A 15,248-nucleotide genomic window follows, 5' to 3' on the forward strand; every position below is an offset into this window, starting at 1 on the left:
TATATTTAATGACATTATATTTAGAGTAGCTATATTTATATTGTATATATCATTATAACACGGAATGAGCATTAAGATACTTTTTAATTGATAGAAACAATGCTATTTGCAACTATTTATTTCAATAAATTTTAATACTTATAGAATTATCAATTGTGTAGTGAGCATATTTAAACTATCTTCACAGTCATTAAAAATATGAGCAAATGTATTGATTTCATTGTTTTACTTTGCTAAATAAATGCTTGAATGCTCATGATTTAAAATAACTTGTGATGGATTTTTTATTTTCAACCACTAGCTCAAAGAAAGACTTTTTTTTTTCTGCTGTAATAATGCTATTGTCACAAATCTTGAAAACTTACTAGGAAATGTATTGAAGTAAATTTTCTTTGTACTTAAATGACACTTTTTAAAATATTGAACAGATTTTCCCCTCTTTTTTCTCATATTTTATTTATGAACTCATAAACACCTTTTAAAATTGTCTAGCGTGATATTAGTAACAATTGAAAAAGTTTGGATAATTTTTATATTGTTTCTTAACTGAATTAAAAGTCTTATCTATTTATTAGTATCAAGATATTTTTTCTGTATTAAAAGTTTGCTTTATTATATATGTATATATTTTTTTGTTTGGCTTAAACTTTCAATGCTTCAAACATTGTTTTCATGTCATAAATTGTAAATGATTAAAATTTATGTATTAATCTTGAAGTGTTTAAGTGTTTCAGGTCTATGCATATCTTTAGAATACATTATGGCAAGCTGAATTTAATGTAAATACTTTTCACATTTCAGGACTTTGAATGTTTCACAACTCAGGATCCCACAGCCATTGGCTTAAGTATGATACCCATTGGAGAGAACAATATTCAAGAGAACATCAATTTTCTTCAAACTTGCCACTTATCACCTACATGACAGCATGACAAAGGTTGTCAACATTTTATCAGTCATCTTAGAATTGTTCTGTGCACACATTGGAAATACACCTTTTGTCTAATCCTTCGAGCATTTTCTTATCATGAATTGACTAAACTGTTCAACGTAAAAAAAAAACTCTTTGAAAAAAAAATTGTGAAATTCTCTAAATCAATTTGTATAATGGTTATTTATTTTAATTTTAGTTAATCCCACAAACTTATTGTTTTTTTTTAAATGTAAAATAGTAACACTTCTCTAAGTAGTCATTGTAAATAAAAATTAATAACTTCTATGGGTGAACATTTCTACTTGTCAGATTGGCAAGACTAGTATTATTAATGAGAAATCATTTTTTAATATTGATTTGTGATCTTTTGTAGAATAATTTAAACAGGCATTACTTGAAACAATGTTTAATGCATAAATATGTATTAATTTTTCAGTTTAAAGCTGATTAAGTTTTTAGAGGAGAGTACTGTAGTTGTATTATAAAAGAAAAGCAGCCCTACAAATATTTTTCGTAAAATCTGTGGCATCAATATAAAAACAAACAAATTGGAATCTTATTAACAATATCAAACTAAAAGTAATGTCAGTTAATGGGTATCTTCTCAGTTTATACATTTATTTATTTTTGTTCTTTATCGGAAATGCTGGCCATTTCAATAACACTACTTGTAAATTTATTCACAATAAGACCATTTGTAAATACTTACATTAATAATGATATACATATATGTATATATATATATATTCACATATATATTGTATAGACTACCTTGATTGACATGTAGATAGCCTAACTTATTCCTCTTCTTTTTTGTTTAGTTTACATCTGTGATATTCAGTGATTGACTTTCTTTTTCAATACCATGAAAATCAGAAAATTTGAACTAAAATACCTGATGCATTAGTTTGTTTTGTATTGTTAGTTAATTGATATACATGGTTTACTCAAACTGTTTAGTATATTTTACTAATTTTTTTTTTTCAATTGATACATTGGGGGTGTTGCTACAAAACAGATATTTATCAAATTTCTCAGACTGTAATACACTTTTTTTAAACATAAAGTAAAAGGAAAATTCTTTGTTTTCTAGAGCAATAGTGCTACTTAACAATTAGGTGGCATAAGACTTAAGCATTCAAAGCAAGATTCTAATGTGACCACACTTCCAACGTAGTGCAGTGCAAAGGAGATATCTGAATTAGGTGTCTTTCCTCACAGAATAATACCAGTCTCTTACTACCTACACAAAGCAAAAAAGAGTAACATAGATCTACCATTTACTTTACAGAAATGGTGTCATAGTACAGCTTTTAGGTTTATAGGGCCTATTGTTGAAGTATTATTTTGTTTATTTCATCAATTATATTAGTTTGATTCCGCATGATTTTTTCTTTTTTATTTTCTTCTTTAAAACATGCTTTTTATGGTTTGGTGCATCTTATGAAGTGAAAAGAACAATATTTTAAACAATAAAAACATACCCGGGACATCTAAAGTGAATATTGTCTGTTTTAGTTAGTGATACTTTTGTATTCTGTGTCTGAAACTCAGCAGTAGACATTTAATTGTCTGTTATTAATTGCATGTTTTAGTGGATCATTTATTGTGTGGTATGCTTTTTTTTATAGCTTGAACAGAATCCTCCACACGCCATCATGACTCAATGTGTCAAATGCTTTGGTGAAATTTATGAAAGCAGCATACAAATCCAGTTTCTGCTTACGCATTTGACAAAAATCATTACCAATGTATTTCTACCAGCCTGGAATTCACATGACTCTCACAGAGCACATTGCATGCTTTGGAGTAGGTCAGTCAGTCAAGGAGTATTCTGGCAAAGGTTTTTCTTGTCATTAACAGTATGGTAATGCGTAATGGAGCGGTTGGACTTATCACCCATTGTTGTACAGGGATATGATGGTGGCATTGCAAAGTTAAGGCTGGATAGTGCATTTGTCCCAGTACAAAGTATAGAGGTCTGTTGGGCTTTCTGTAAGAGCAGCACCTTCCTGATGCCCTTCAAGATTCCTATCCATTCTCAAGGAGTTTCATGTTGGACAAAAAGACCACATTTGACAATGATGACCTTTCTGATCACTTCCTTATTGAAAATGGCCTAAAGAAGGGTTGTGTACTTGATATTACTCTGTTTTATCTTCTTTGGCGCAATGCTGAGTCAGACAGCAGTGTGTTCAACCTTCGGTGCAGTACTGAGTCAGACAGCAGTGTGTTCAACCTTTGGTGCAATGCTGAATCAGACAGCAGTGTGTTTAACCTTCGGTGCAATGCTGAGTCAGACAACAGTGTGTTCATCCTTTGGAACCTACTGTCCCACACTAAAACAAAGTATGGTGAAACAAATTACTCCAGCTGCCTACAAAAATTGGTGTCTACCAACTATTGGTTCTCACCATGCTTTTGTATGGCTCTGAAACTGGGTTACACTATATATGGCATCTTAGACTTCTCAAACTCTCCATAATGGGCAAATGCTGGCAGTACTAACTTATAGATAATAATGTTCTGCTGGAGGCTGGTGTGGTCAGTATAGAAGCACTACTAACCATTCGACAGCTACACTTATCTCGCATGGGGTACAACAGCATGGAAAAGGCAAACTTTAAGGAGAATGGCGTATCAGAGGTGCCCCCCATAAGTGCTATAAAAGATCAACTCAGGCACCATTTTGCTTAAACAGTTATCCTAAACATTGAAAATGAAGCTATGTTATGACAGCACAAAATTTTATAGATTAATGTCACAGGTATTAGTCATTCATTTACTTACTGAGCTCATATGCCACTTAATGTTTTTAATCAATTTTGTTTACTGGTGTTTTATAAAAATGTAAGCAAAAATATTTGGGAATGTATTTGTTTTCTCTCAATGTTAACCAAGCCAAAAGTTACATTTTATACTCTTAATCTGAGAGCAATAATTATAAACAGCATACTGATAGTCAAGGGCTTAGTTTTTTAAGTAGGTGCCTACTTGGTTTGCACTAAATTGTGTGCATTTTTACTAAAAACATTGAAGGAATGATACACACCAGCATGAAAGAAAATTAGTAATGGCCAGGGAAGATGAAAAATAGAAAACTCATTTTTTTTTATTTTAACAAAAAGGCTGATCTGTAGGAGAATAGAATCAAAAGATATCAACACAAAAGCGATGCCTGTAAATGATCATATTCATTAAAATGACTTAATTACAATGAAAAATTATATCAAACTTTTCTGTATGACTCATATGAAATCTAATACTCAAAATAACCCAAATTTGCTATGAAGTCTATTATTTTTGACATTAGGAATTTACCTCTTGAAAACCCTTCACTTACAACATTATAAATCTGAACCAACTGGCATTATAAATAGCTTTAAATATTTGTTACAAAGAAAGGATCCAACCCTGAACTTGTTACTGGAATCGCTCAAACTACTTAGGGCCTACATGTCATCCCCATAAAAATATTTTTCATACTAACCATGACACCTTGCAACAAGCCCAAGATTGGTTCTTTCAATCAAAACCAATCAATAAAATAAAATGTGCTAAATAAAACTGGCTGCTAGTAAAAAAGTAAAGTCCCCCTTTCAGACCTTGTGGTCTATAGGGCAGATGATGTAAAGGTCATCTGTTTCTGTGGCCTACGGTTAACAAGGGTGCCATGTGGCCAGCACAACGATCATTCGCCTTTACTTTTCCCTAACTAATGTCAGGTACCCACTTAGAGCTGGGTGGACCGAAGATCCTGAAATTAAAAATCCCAGTCTTCACCAGGATTCGAACCCCGGTTCGGAAGCCAAGCGCTTTACCGCTCAGCCACCGCGCCTCCGGCTGCTAGTAGCCTATTACATAATTATATTGCATCTGGATATAAACTAAAAATGCACAAGTGTAAGATTAGCAAAAGGCCAACGTTAAATTAGTAAAAGTAAAATAATTTGAGCATAATTAAGCTAGTCATTTTTAATCATTTCTATAAATATATTTCATTCCATAATGTAATAGAATCACACTAAGCATTTAATTTATTCCTCCCGGTTATATTAATTTTGTCAGTGACATCATTTTATTCTGTATTTTTTATTGAATATTTTAGGTTATGTTCAAGTTGAGCTCATAATAATAGAATCCCATTAATTAAAATAAAGCTTGTAATAATAATACAATCCCATTAATTAAAATAAAGCTGGGTTGTGATTTAGTCATATTCTCTATAAAGAGATGAGTCTGTCAATAATAATTGGAAAAATAATTCATTCCAGACAATTAATATGATAGGAAGATTGTCTAAATTGGGCCTATGCTATAACTAAGATATATATGAGTAGCCCTTTTTGTTGTTTACATAGTTCATCTAGACATTATCTAGTTGTTGTTTTTTAGTCATTTCTGCATTTATTTGCACACTATTTAAATGTAATGAATAAGTCAAACTTGAAGCAATGTACATTTAAAAGTAATCTATGTACATTTTTCAATAGCATTTATTTCAAAATTAACAGATTTTCGTTTCAAATGGTAGACAGTGAGAATTCACCATTAGTTTTTTTAAGTTTATAAAGATTCCTTTTTTTTATGTTGTATATATAAATTTATGAGAAAACAATGTTCTATAAAATTGAAGGTAGAGCCCATAATAAATGCTTTTCTCAGCTTCACCTAATCAACTTTGAAGAAGTTCTTTCTTCCAATCCTTCTCACTTTACTTCCATCACTCCCTTATGTATATTGAACAAATAATTGTTATAAATGTTACGTAATTTACTTTCCCAAATCTCACCCCCTTTAGGTAAGATGGCATACATCATTTAAAAAATTGTATACAAACTTACACAAATACACCTGTATAGATAAATAAACATATATAGCATACTACATATACATGAAGGCTAATCCCTTTCTATGTAATAGCAGCATTGGAACTGGTTCAGCAAACTCTACTAGTCAAAATTGTTGTTCCTTTGATGAATAATACTCAAGTATTCTCACATAGTATTCAGTTAGCTTTAGTTGATGTGAAATCTTCTTTGTTGGGCTGTGGCAATTTGTTTAGTTTTTGTGTTTATAAAAAAAATAAGTTCTATCAATATTTGCCTGTATCACATTTTCTTCTTTCCACATTCTTTGTTTATGGGTTGTGATATTGACTGGTGAATTTACTTCACTTCCAGACATTGTGTACATAGATATACATATATAAATATAATTCTAGCTACTCACATCTTTTATAGTGTTATTTGCATTTGTCATGGGGTACATTTGAAGGCATCAAATATAGCATTTATTTGTATGTGATCTAAACATTGGTTATTACTTACTCTAAACAACTCTGTACTATCAGTCACCCATGCCCTTTACTGTTTTGGCTTTATTTTTTTGGGCTTGTTTTGTTTGGTTGTGTCCGGTGAGATAAGGCTTTGACTGATGACGCTAATTCTCAGTTTATTTGATATTTCTGAGAGTAAAACTATGCCACATGCATTTAACCTGTCCATGACAAGTGGAGACTGGTATCTGTTGGTTTATCATTAATGGAGTAACTCCATTTCATTTTGTGATTTTTTTTATTCCATTAATGATACTGTTTAAGTGCCTCCAACTCAATATGCTGGTACATGGTCAATTCTTACAAATAAAGACTTTTTGTTTCTTCAGCATGCTGATGTATTTATTCTCTTTCCAAAATGAATAGTGGCGTTTAAACAAAAATTATCATTTTGATGCCATAAGGTTTTGATGCTTAAAGAACAGACAAAAGTATTCAGATTTGTTTGGAACCCTTTAGCCACTTGGTGATCACTTGTAGAACACACTTGTTTCTGTTCCTTGAGACCTGTCCATGTTTGTGTGGAAGAGAAAGTTGTATTCATTTGAAAACACTCTGTATATAGCCAACTAGTTGTGATTATAGAATGCTGTTCCCTTAAAATATATTCTGAGGAAGCTCAAGTATCTTATCACTATTTCACCTTTTCATAGATATCTTTGAGATTGTTGGTTAACAATTGTTATACTAGCACAAATGTGTTTGTTTTTGTTTTAGGTGGTTTGTATCATACCTTTTTTGTTTATTTTTTTATTAGGTGGTTTGTACCATACTTTTTTTGTTTTTGTAGTTAAAGTTTTAGCATTTAGAGTTTTCTTTTCAAGTGAATTGATGTGTCTTGCCATGCTTCATTCAACATGTACTCTATTTTCCAAAATCAATTACTTTTCAACTAATTATTTCCTTGTTAACATTTTTTTTTCCAATTAACACTCTAGAAATAACTTAACTTTTTATTTAAAGACATAGTCAAATATCCTGGTATCAATTAGAAACATATTACATGAGTTTTTGGTATTTAAGAAATAGAAAATCTGAATTTTTAATTAAATTCATTAGTGCATTTAAATGAAGTACACTAAATATTATTTCAATTTTGACAAAAGAAATACTTTAAAATGTGTACAATATTTACATATGTAGATTATATGATAATGCCAGTGTAGAACATCAATCTGTTTTAAAGGATTTGTATTTTATACAATTTTATTTTATTTTTTTTGCACATTTTAATTCAATGTTATTTTGAATTAACAAAAATAAATATTGACTATTTTTTCTGTTGTTCAGTTTGGCTTGCTAGAGGCAGTTGCAGAATTAAACATTAGCATTTGTTATTTTGTAATGCTACATATTTTGTAATTGAACAAAAATTATGGTAAATATCATCAATATGTTCTTTTTTCTTTTTTTTTTACTCTCCCATCTTAAAGTACAGACCTCTAATGTAACCCATTATCTTAGAAAACAAAATGCATCAGAATGGTTTGTTCTGTTGTTGTTTTTTTTGGTTAAAATTATGTTTTGTAGTATAAAGAAGTGAAGTGTCCATTTGAATTAGCAATAGAAAGTGATGTCAACTGATTTTCAAGAGTAATTCTATTGCTTTCATCTGTTCCAATTGATCTCTCAGCACAATAACCTACTCTCTTAGCACATTACATTTCAACTCAACATTTGAGCACTGACCAATTCATCTTCCAATATATTAAGCACTAATGTGTTTCAGTGTTCTTTGTGAAGGATCAATACAGTATGATGATTTGGAGAGCCTTTCATAGTTTTGTATGATGACAGCAGCTGTTATTGTGTTCATTGATTGCAGTTAGCCACTTCAAAGAATTACTTAAAAGTATATTCTTTTTGTATTTAGTTATCTACTGTATTCAAGCTAGAATTTTCAAATTACTGGACAACTCTTAAATTTCCCATTTCCATCCACTACTTCCTCACACCAATTTAAAGTAGAACAATTTGAACCTTGTTTGTATGTAAATCCTCATGCAAATGTTAGTAGTATTTTTGTTCTCTGGGAAAAGTAAAAAAGTTTGTAGATAGCTGTTCTATGTCTCTGTCTATACCATTCCCATGGTACTTGCAGGTCTTCTAAAGTGTGCAATGATGAACCTCTTCAATGCACCAACATTAGGCGAGGGATCACAAATATACTTTGTCATATTTCTAACATATGAATGATGTTCATCTGTTTTGCAATCACCATCTACTTTTACTTGTATGCTTTCAAAATAGGTAGAGAATAAAAAGAATCTTTTTTTTTTCACAACATCCAAACATTTGTTTGTTCAGTTTTTAATTAATTTTTTGTTTTCATTTGATGTATTGTCAACCCAATAAGAAATTTAAACATCTTTTATAAATGCTTTACATTTTTTCTGCTCACAATTTAGAGAGTTTAGTATAAACCTAATGTCTCAAGAAGCTTGCATTCAGCACATCCTGTACAGTGCTAGCCTCTCAACAACATCCAATACACTGCTAGTCAAGTCTCTCCCCAACATCCTGTACACTGTTAGTCTCTCACCAACATCCTGTACACTGCTAGTCAAGTCTCTCACCAACATCCTGTACACTGTTAGTCTCTCACCAACATCCTGTACACTGCTAGTCAAGTCTCTCAACAACATCCTGTACACTGCTAGTCAAGTCTCTCACCAACATCCTGTACACTGCTAGTCAAGTCTCTCACCAACATCCTGTACACTGCTAGTCAAGTCTCTCACCAACATCCTGTACACTGCTAGTCAAGTCTCTCACCAACATCCTGTACACTGCTAGTCAAGTCTCTCAACAACATCCTGTACACTGCTAGTCAAGTCTCTCACCAACATCCTGTACACTGCTAGTCAAGTCTCTCAACAACATCCTGTACACTGCTAGTCAAGTCTCTCACCAACATCCTGTACACTGCTAGTCAAGTCTCTCACCAACATCCTGTACACTGCTAGTCAAGTCTCTCACCAACATCCTGTACACTGCTAGTCTCTCACCAACATCCTGTACACTGCTAGTCAAGTCTCTCACCAACATCCTGTACACTGCTAGTCTCTCACCAACATCCTGTACACTGCTAGTCAAGTCTCTCACCAACATCCTGTACACTGCTAGTCTCTCACCAACATCCTGTACACTGCTAGTCTCTCACCAACATCCTGTACACTGCTAGTCAAGTCTCTCACCAACATCCTGTACACTGTTAGTCTCTCACCAACATCCTGTACACTGCTAGTCAAGTCTCTCAACAACATCCTGTACACTGCTAGTCAAGTCTCTCACCAACATCCTGTACACTGCTAGTCAAGTCTCTCACCAACATCCTGTACACTGCTAGTCAAGTCTCTCACCAACATCCTGTACACTGCTAGTCAAGTCTCTCACCAACATCCTGTACACTGCTAGTCAAGTCTCTCAACAACATCCTGTACACTGCTAGTCAAGTCTCTCACCAACATCCTGTACACTGCTAGTCAAGTCTCTCAACAACATCCTGTACACTGCTAGTCAAGTCTCTCACCAACATCCTGTACACTGCTAGTCAAGTCTCTCACCAACATCCTGTACACTGCTAGTCAAGTCTCTCACCAACATCCTGTACACTGCTAGTCTCTCACCAACATCCTGTACACTGCTAGTCAAGTCTCTCACCAACATCCTGTACACTGCTAGTCTCTCACCAACATCCTGTACACTGCTAGTCAAGTCTCTCACCAACATCCTGTACACTGCTAGTCTCTCACCAACATCCTGTACACTGCTAGTCTCTCACCAACATCCTGTACACTGCTAGTCAAGTCTCTCACCAACATCCTGTACACTGCTAGTCTCTCACCAACATCCTGTACACTGCTAGTCAAGTCTCTCACCAACATCCTGTACACTGCTAGTCTCTCACCAACATCCTGTACACTGCTAGTCAAGTCTCTCACCAACATCCTGTACACTGCTAGTCTCTCACCAACATCCTGTACACTGCTAGTCTCTCACCAACATCCTGTACAGTGCTAGCCTCTCACCAACATCCTGTACACTGCTAGTCAAGTCTCTCACCAACATCCTGTACACTGCTAGTCAAGTCTCTCACCAACATCCTGTACACTGCTAGTCAAGTCTCTCAACAACATCCTGTACACTGCTAGTCAAGTCTCTCACCAACATCCTGTACACTGCTAGTCAAGTCTCTCACCAACATCCTGTACACTGCTAGTCTCTCACCAACATCCTGTACACTGCTAGTCAAGTCTCTCACCAACATCCTGTACACTGCTAGTCAAGTCTCTCACCAACATCCTGTACAGTGCTAGCCTCTCACCAACATCCTGTACACTGCTAGTCAAGTCTCTCACCAACATCCTGTACACTGCTAGTCAAGTCTCTCACCAACATCCTGTACACTGCTAGTCAAGTCTCTCACCAACATCCTGTACACTGCTAGTCTCTCACCAACATCCTGTACACTGCTAGTCTCTCACCAACATCCTGTACACTGCTTGTCTCTCACCAACATCCTGTACACTGTTAGCCTCTCACCAACATCCTGTGCACTGCTAGTTAAGTCTCTCACCAACATCCTGTACACTGTTAGTCTCTCACCAACATCCTGTACACTGCTAGTCAAGTCTCTCAACAACATCCTGTACACTGCTAGTCAAGTCTCTCACCAACATCCTGTACACTGCTAGTCTCTCACCAACATCCTGTACACTGCTAGTCTCTCACCAACATCCTGTACACTGCTAGTCAAGTCTCTCACCAACATCCTGTACACTGCTAGTCAAGTCTCTCACCAACATCCTGTACACTGCTAGTCAAGTCTCTCACCAACATCCTGTACACTGCTAGTCAAGTCTCTCACCAACATCCTGTACACTGCTAGTCTCTCACCAACATCCTGTACACTGCTAGTCTCTCACCAACATCCTGTACACTGCTAGTCTCTCACCAACATCCTGTACACTGCTAGTCAAGTCTCTCACCAACATCCTGTACACTGCTAGTCTCTCACCAACATCCTGTACACTGCTAGTCAAGTCTCTCACCAACATCCTGTACACTGCTAGTCTCTCACCAACATCCTGTACACTGCTAGTCAAGTCTCTCACCAACATCCTGTACACTGCTAGTCTCTCACCAACATCCTGTACACTGCTAGTCTCTCACCAACATCCTGTACAGTGCTAGCCTCTCACCAACATCCTGTACACTGCTAGTCAAGTCTCTCACCAACATCCTGTACACTGCTAGTCAAGTCTCTCACCAACATCCTGTACACTGCTAGTCAAGTCTCTCAACAACATCCTGTACACTGCTAGTCAAGTCTCTCACCAACATCCTGTACACTGCTAGTCAAGTCTCTCACCAACATCCTGTACACTGCTAGTCTCTCACCAACATCCTGTACACTGCTAGTCAAGTCTCTCACCAACATCCTGTACACTGCTAGTCTCTCACCAACATCCTGTACACTGCTAGTCAAGTCTCTCACCAACATCCTGTACACTGCTAGTCTCTCACCAACATCCTGTACACTGCTAGTCTCTCACCAACATCCTGTACACTGCTAGTCAAGTCTCTCACCAACATCCTGTACACTGTTAGTCTCTCACCAACATCCTGTACACTGCTAGTCAAGTCTCTCAACAACATCCTGTACACTGCTAGTCAAGTCTCTCACCAACATCCTGTACACTGCTAGTCAAGTCTCTCACCAACATCCTGTACACTGCTAGTCAAGTCTCTCACCAACATCCTGTACACTGCTAGTCAAGTCTCTCACCAACATCCTGTACACTGCTAGTCAAGTCTCTCAACAACATCCTGTACACTGCTAGTCAAGTCTCTCACCAACATCCTGTACACTGCTAGTCAAGTCTCTCAACAACATCCTGTACACTGCTAGTCAAGTCTCTCACCAACATCCTGTACACTGCTAGTCAAGTCTCTCACCAACATCCTGTACACTGCTAGTCAAGTCTCTCACCAACATCCTGTACACTGCTAGTCTCTCACCAACATCCTGTACACTGCTAGTCAAGTCTCTCACCAACATCCTGTACACTGCTAGTCTCTCACCAACATCCTGTACACTGCTAGTCAAGTCTCTCACCAACATCCTGTACACTGCTAGTCTCTCACCAACATCCTGTACACTGCTAGTCTCTCACCAACATCCTGTACACTGCTAGTCAAGTCTCTCACCAACATCCTGTACACTGCTAGTCTCTCACCAACATCCTGTACACTGCTAGTCAAGTCTCTCACCAACATCCTGTACACTGCTAGTCTCTCACCAACATCCTGTACACTGCTAGTCAAGTCTCTCACCAACATCCTGTACACTGCTAGTCTCTCACCAACATCCTGTACACTGCTAGTCTCTCACCAACATCCTGTACAGTGCTAGCCTCTCACCAACATCCTGTACACTGCTAGTCAAGTCTCTCACCAACATCCTGTACACTGCTAGTCAAGTCTCTCACCAACATCCTGTACACTGCTAGTCAAGTCTCTCAACAACATCCTGTACACTGCTAGTCAAGTCTCTCACCAACATCCTGTACACTGCTAGTCAAGTCTCTCACCAACATCCTGTACACTGCTAGTCTCTCACCAACATCCTGTACACTGCTAGTCAAGTCTCTCACCAACATCCTGTACACTGCTAGTCAAGTCTCTCACCAACATCCTGTACAGTGCTAGCCTCTCACCAACATCCTGTACACTGCTAGTCAAGTCTCTCACCAACATCCTGTACACTGCTAGTCAAGTCTCTCACCAACATCCTGTACACTGCTAGTCAAGTCTCTCACCAACATCCTGTACACTGCTAGTCTCTCACCAACATCCTGTACACTGCTAGTCTCTCACCAACATCCTGTACACTGCTTGTCTCTCACCAACATCCTGTACACTGTTAGCCTCTCACCAACATCCTGTGCACTGCTAGTTAAGTCTCTCACCAACATCCTGTACACTGTTAGTCTCTCACCAACATCCTGTACACTGCTAGTCAAGTCTCTCAACAACATCCTGTACACTGCTAGTCAAGTCTCTCACCAACATCCTGTACACTGCTAGTCTCTCACCAACATCCTGTACACTGCTAGTCTCTCACCAACATCCTGTACACTGCTAGTCAAGTCTCTCACCAACATCCTGTACACTGCTAGTCAAGTCTCTCACCAACATCCTGTACACTGCTAGTCAAGTCTCTCACCAACATCCTGTACACTGCTAGTCAAGTCTCTCACCAACATCCTGTACACTGCTAGTCTCTCACCAACATCCTGTACACTGCTAGTCTCTCACCAACATCCTGTACACTGCTAGTCTCTCACCAACATCCTGTACACTGCTAGTCAAGTCTCTCACCAACATCCTGTACACTGCTAGTCTCTCACCAACATCCTGTACACTGCTAGTCAAGTCTCTCACCAACATCCTGTACACTGCTAGTCTCTCACCAACATCCTGTACACTGCTAGTCAAGTCTCTCACCAACATCCTGTACACTGCTAGTCTCTCACCAACATCCTGTACACTGCTAGTCTCTCACCAACATCCTGTACAGTGCTAGCCTCTCACCAACATCCTGTACACTGCTAGTCAAGTCTCTCACCAACATCCTGTACACTGCTAGTCAAGTCTCTCACCAACATCCTGTACACTGCTAGTCAAGTCTCTCAACAACATCCTGTACACTGCTAGTCAAGTCTCTCACCAACATCCTGTACACTGCTAGTCAAGTCTCTCACCAACATCCTGTACACTGCTAGTCTCTCACCAACATCCTGTACACTGCTAGTCAAGTCTCTCACCAACATCCTGTACACTGCTAGTCAAGTCTCTCACCAACATCCTGTACAGTGCTAGCCTCTCACCAACATCCTGTACACTGCTAGTCAAGTCTCTCACCAACATCCTGTACACTGCTAGTCAAGTCTCTCACCAACATCCTGTACACTGCTAGTCAAGTCTCTCACCAACATCCTGTACACTGCTAGTCTCTCACCAACATCCTGTACACTGCTAGTCTCTCACCAACATCCTGTACACTGCTTGTCTCTCACCAACATCCTGTACACTGTTAGCCTCTCACCAACATCCTGTGCACTGCTAGTTAAGTCTCTCACCAACATCCTGTACACTGTTAGTCTCTCACCAACATCCTGTACACTGCTAGTCAAGTCTCTCAACAACATCCTGTACACTGCTAGTCAAGTCTCTCACCAACATCCTGTACACTGCTAGTCTCTCACCAACATCCTGTACACTGCTAGTCTCTCACCAACATCCTGTACACTGCTAGTCAAGTCTCTCACCAACATCCTGTACACTGCTAGTCAAGTCTCTCACCAACATCCTGTACACTGCTAGTCAAGTCTCTCACCAACATCCTGTACACTGCTAGTCAAGTCTCTCACCAACATCCTGTACACTGCTAGTCTCTCACCAACATCCTGTACACTGCTAGTCTCTCACCAACATCCTGTACACTGCTAGTCTCTCACCAACATCCTGTACACTGCTAGTCAAGTCTCTCACCAACATCCTGTACACTGCTAGTCTCTCACCAACATCCTGTACACTGCTAGTCAAGTCTCTCACCAACATCCTGTACACTGCTAGTCTCTCACCAACATCCTGTACACTGCTAGTCAAGTCTCTCACCAACATCCTGTACACTGCTAGTCTCTCACCAACATCCTGTACAGTGCTAGCCTCTCACCAACATCCTGTACACTGCTAGTCAAGTCTCTCACCAACATCCTGTACACTGCTAGTCAAGTCTCTCACCAACATCCTGTACACTGCTAGTCAAGTCTCTCAACAACATCCTGTACACTGCTAGTCAAGTCTCTCACCAACATCCTGTACACTGCTAGTCAAGTCTCTCACCAACATCCTGTACACTGCTAGTCTCTCACCAACATCCTGTACACTGCTAGTCTCTCACCAACA

The 15,248-nt window shown here is 37.7% G+C and overlaps 1 protein-coding gene across 7 annotated transcripts in view; it reads left to right on the forward strand.

The window, feature by feature from the left end:
• Positions 1 to 7,074, forward strand: part of LOC106058494 (serine/threonine-protein kinase MARK1-like) — a 234,793-nt gene extending 227,719 nt beyond the window's left edge. For 6 of the 7 annotated variants that reach the window (XM_013215955.2, XM_013215941.2, XM_013215949.2 and 3 more), the window contains one exon: positions 802 to 7,074. In XM_013215955.2, coding sequence (XP_013071409.2) covers positions 802 to 924 — 123 coding nt within the window. In that variant the 3' untranslated portion in view covers positions 925 to 7,074. The remainder of the gene's footprint in view (positions 1 to 801) is intronic. The other variant, XM_013215972.2, reaches the window with a different exon arrangement.
• The last annotated feature ends 8,174 nt before the right edge of the window (positions 7,075 to 15,248 follow it).

Source organism: Biomphalaria glabrata, chromosome 5 (genome assembly GCF_947242115.1).
Source record: "Biomphalaria glabrata chromosome 5, xgBioGlab47.1, whole genome shotgun sequence".
In the NCBI taxonomy this organism is placed as follows: domain Eukaryota; kingdom Metazoa; phylum Mollusca; class Gastropoda; family Planorbidae; genus Biomphalaria; species Biomphalaria glabrata.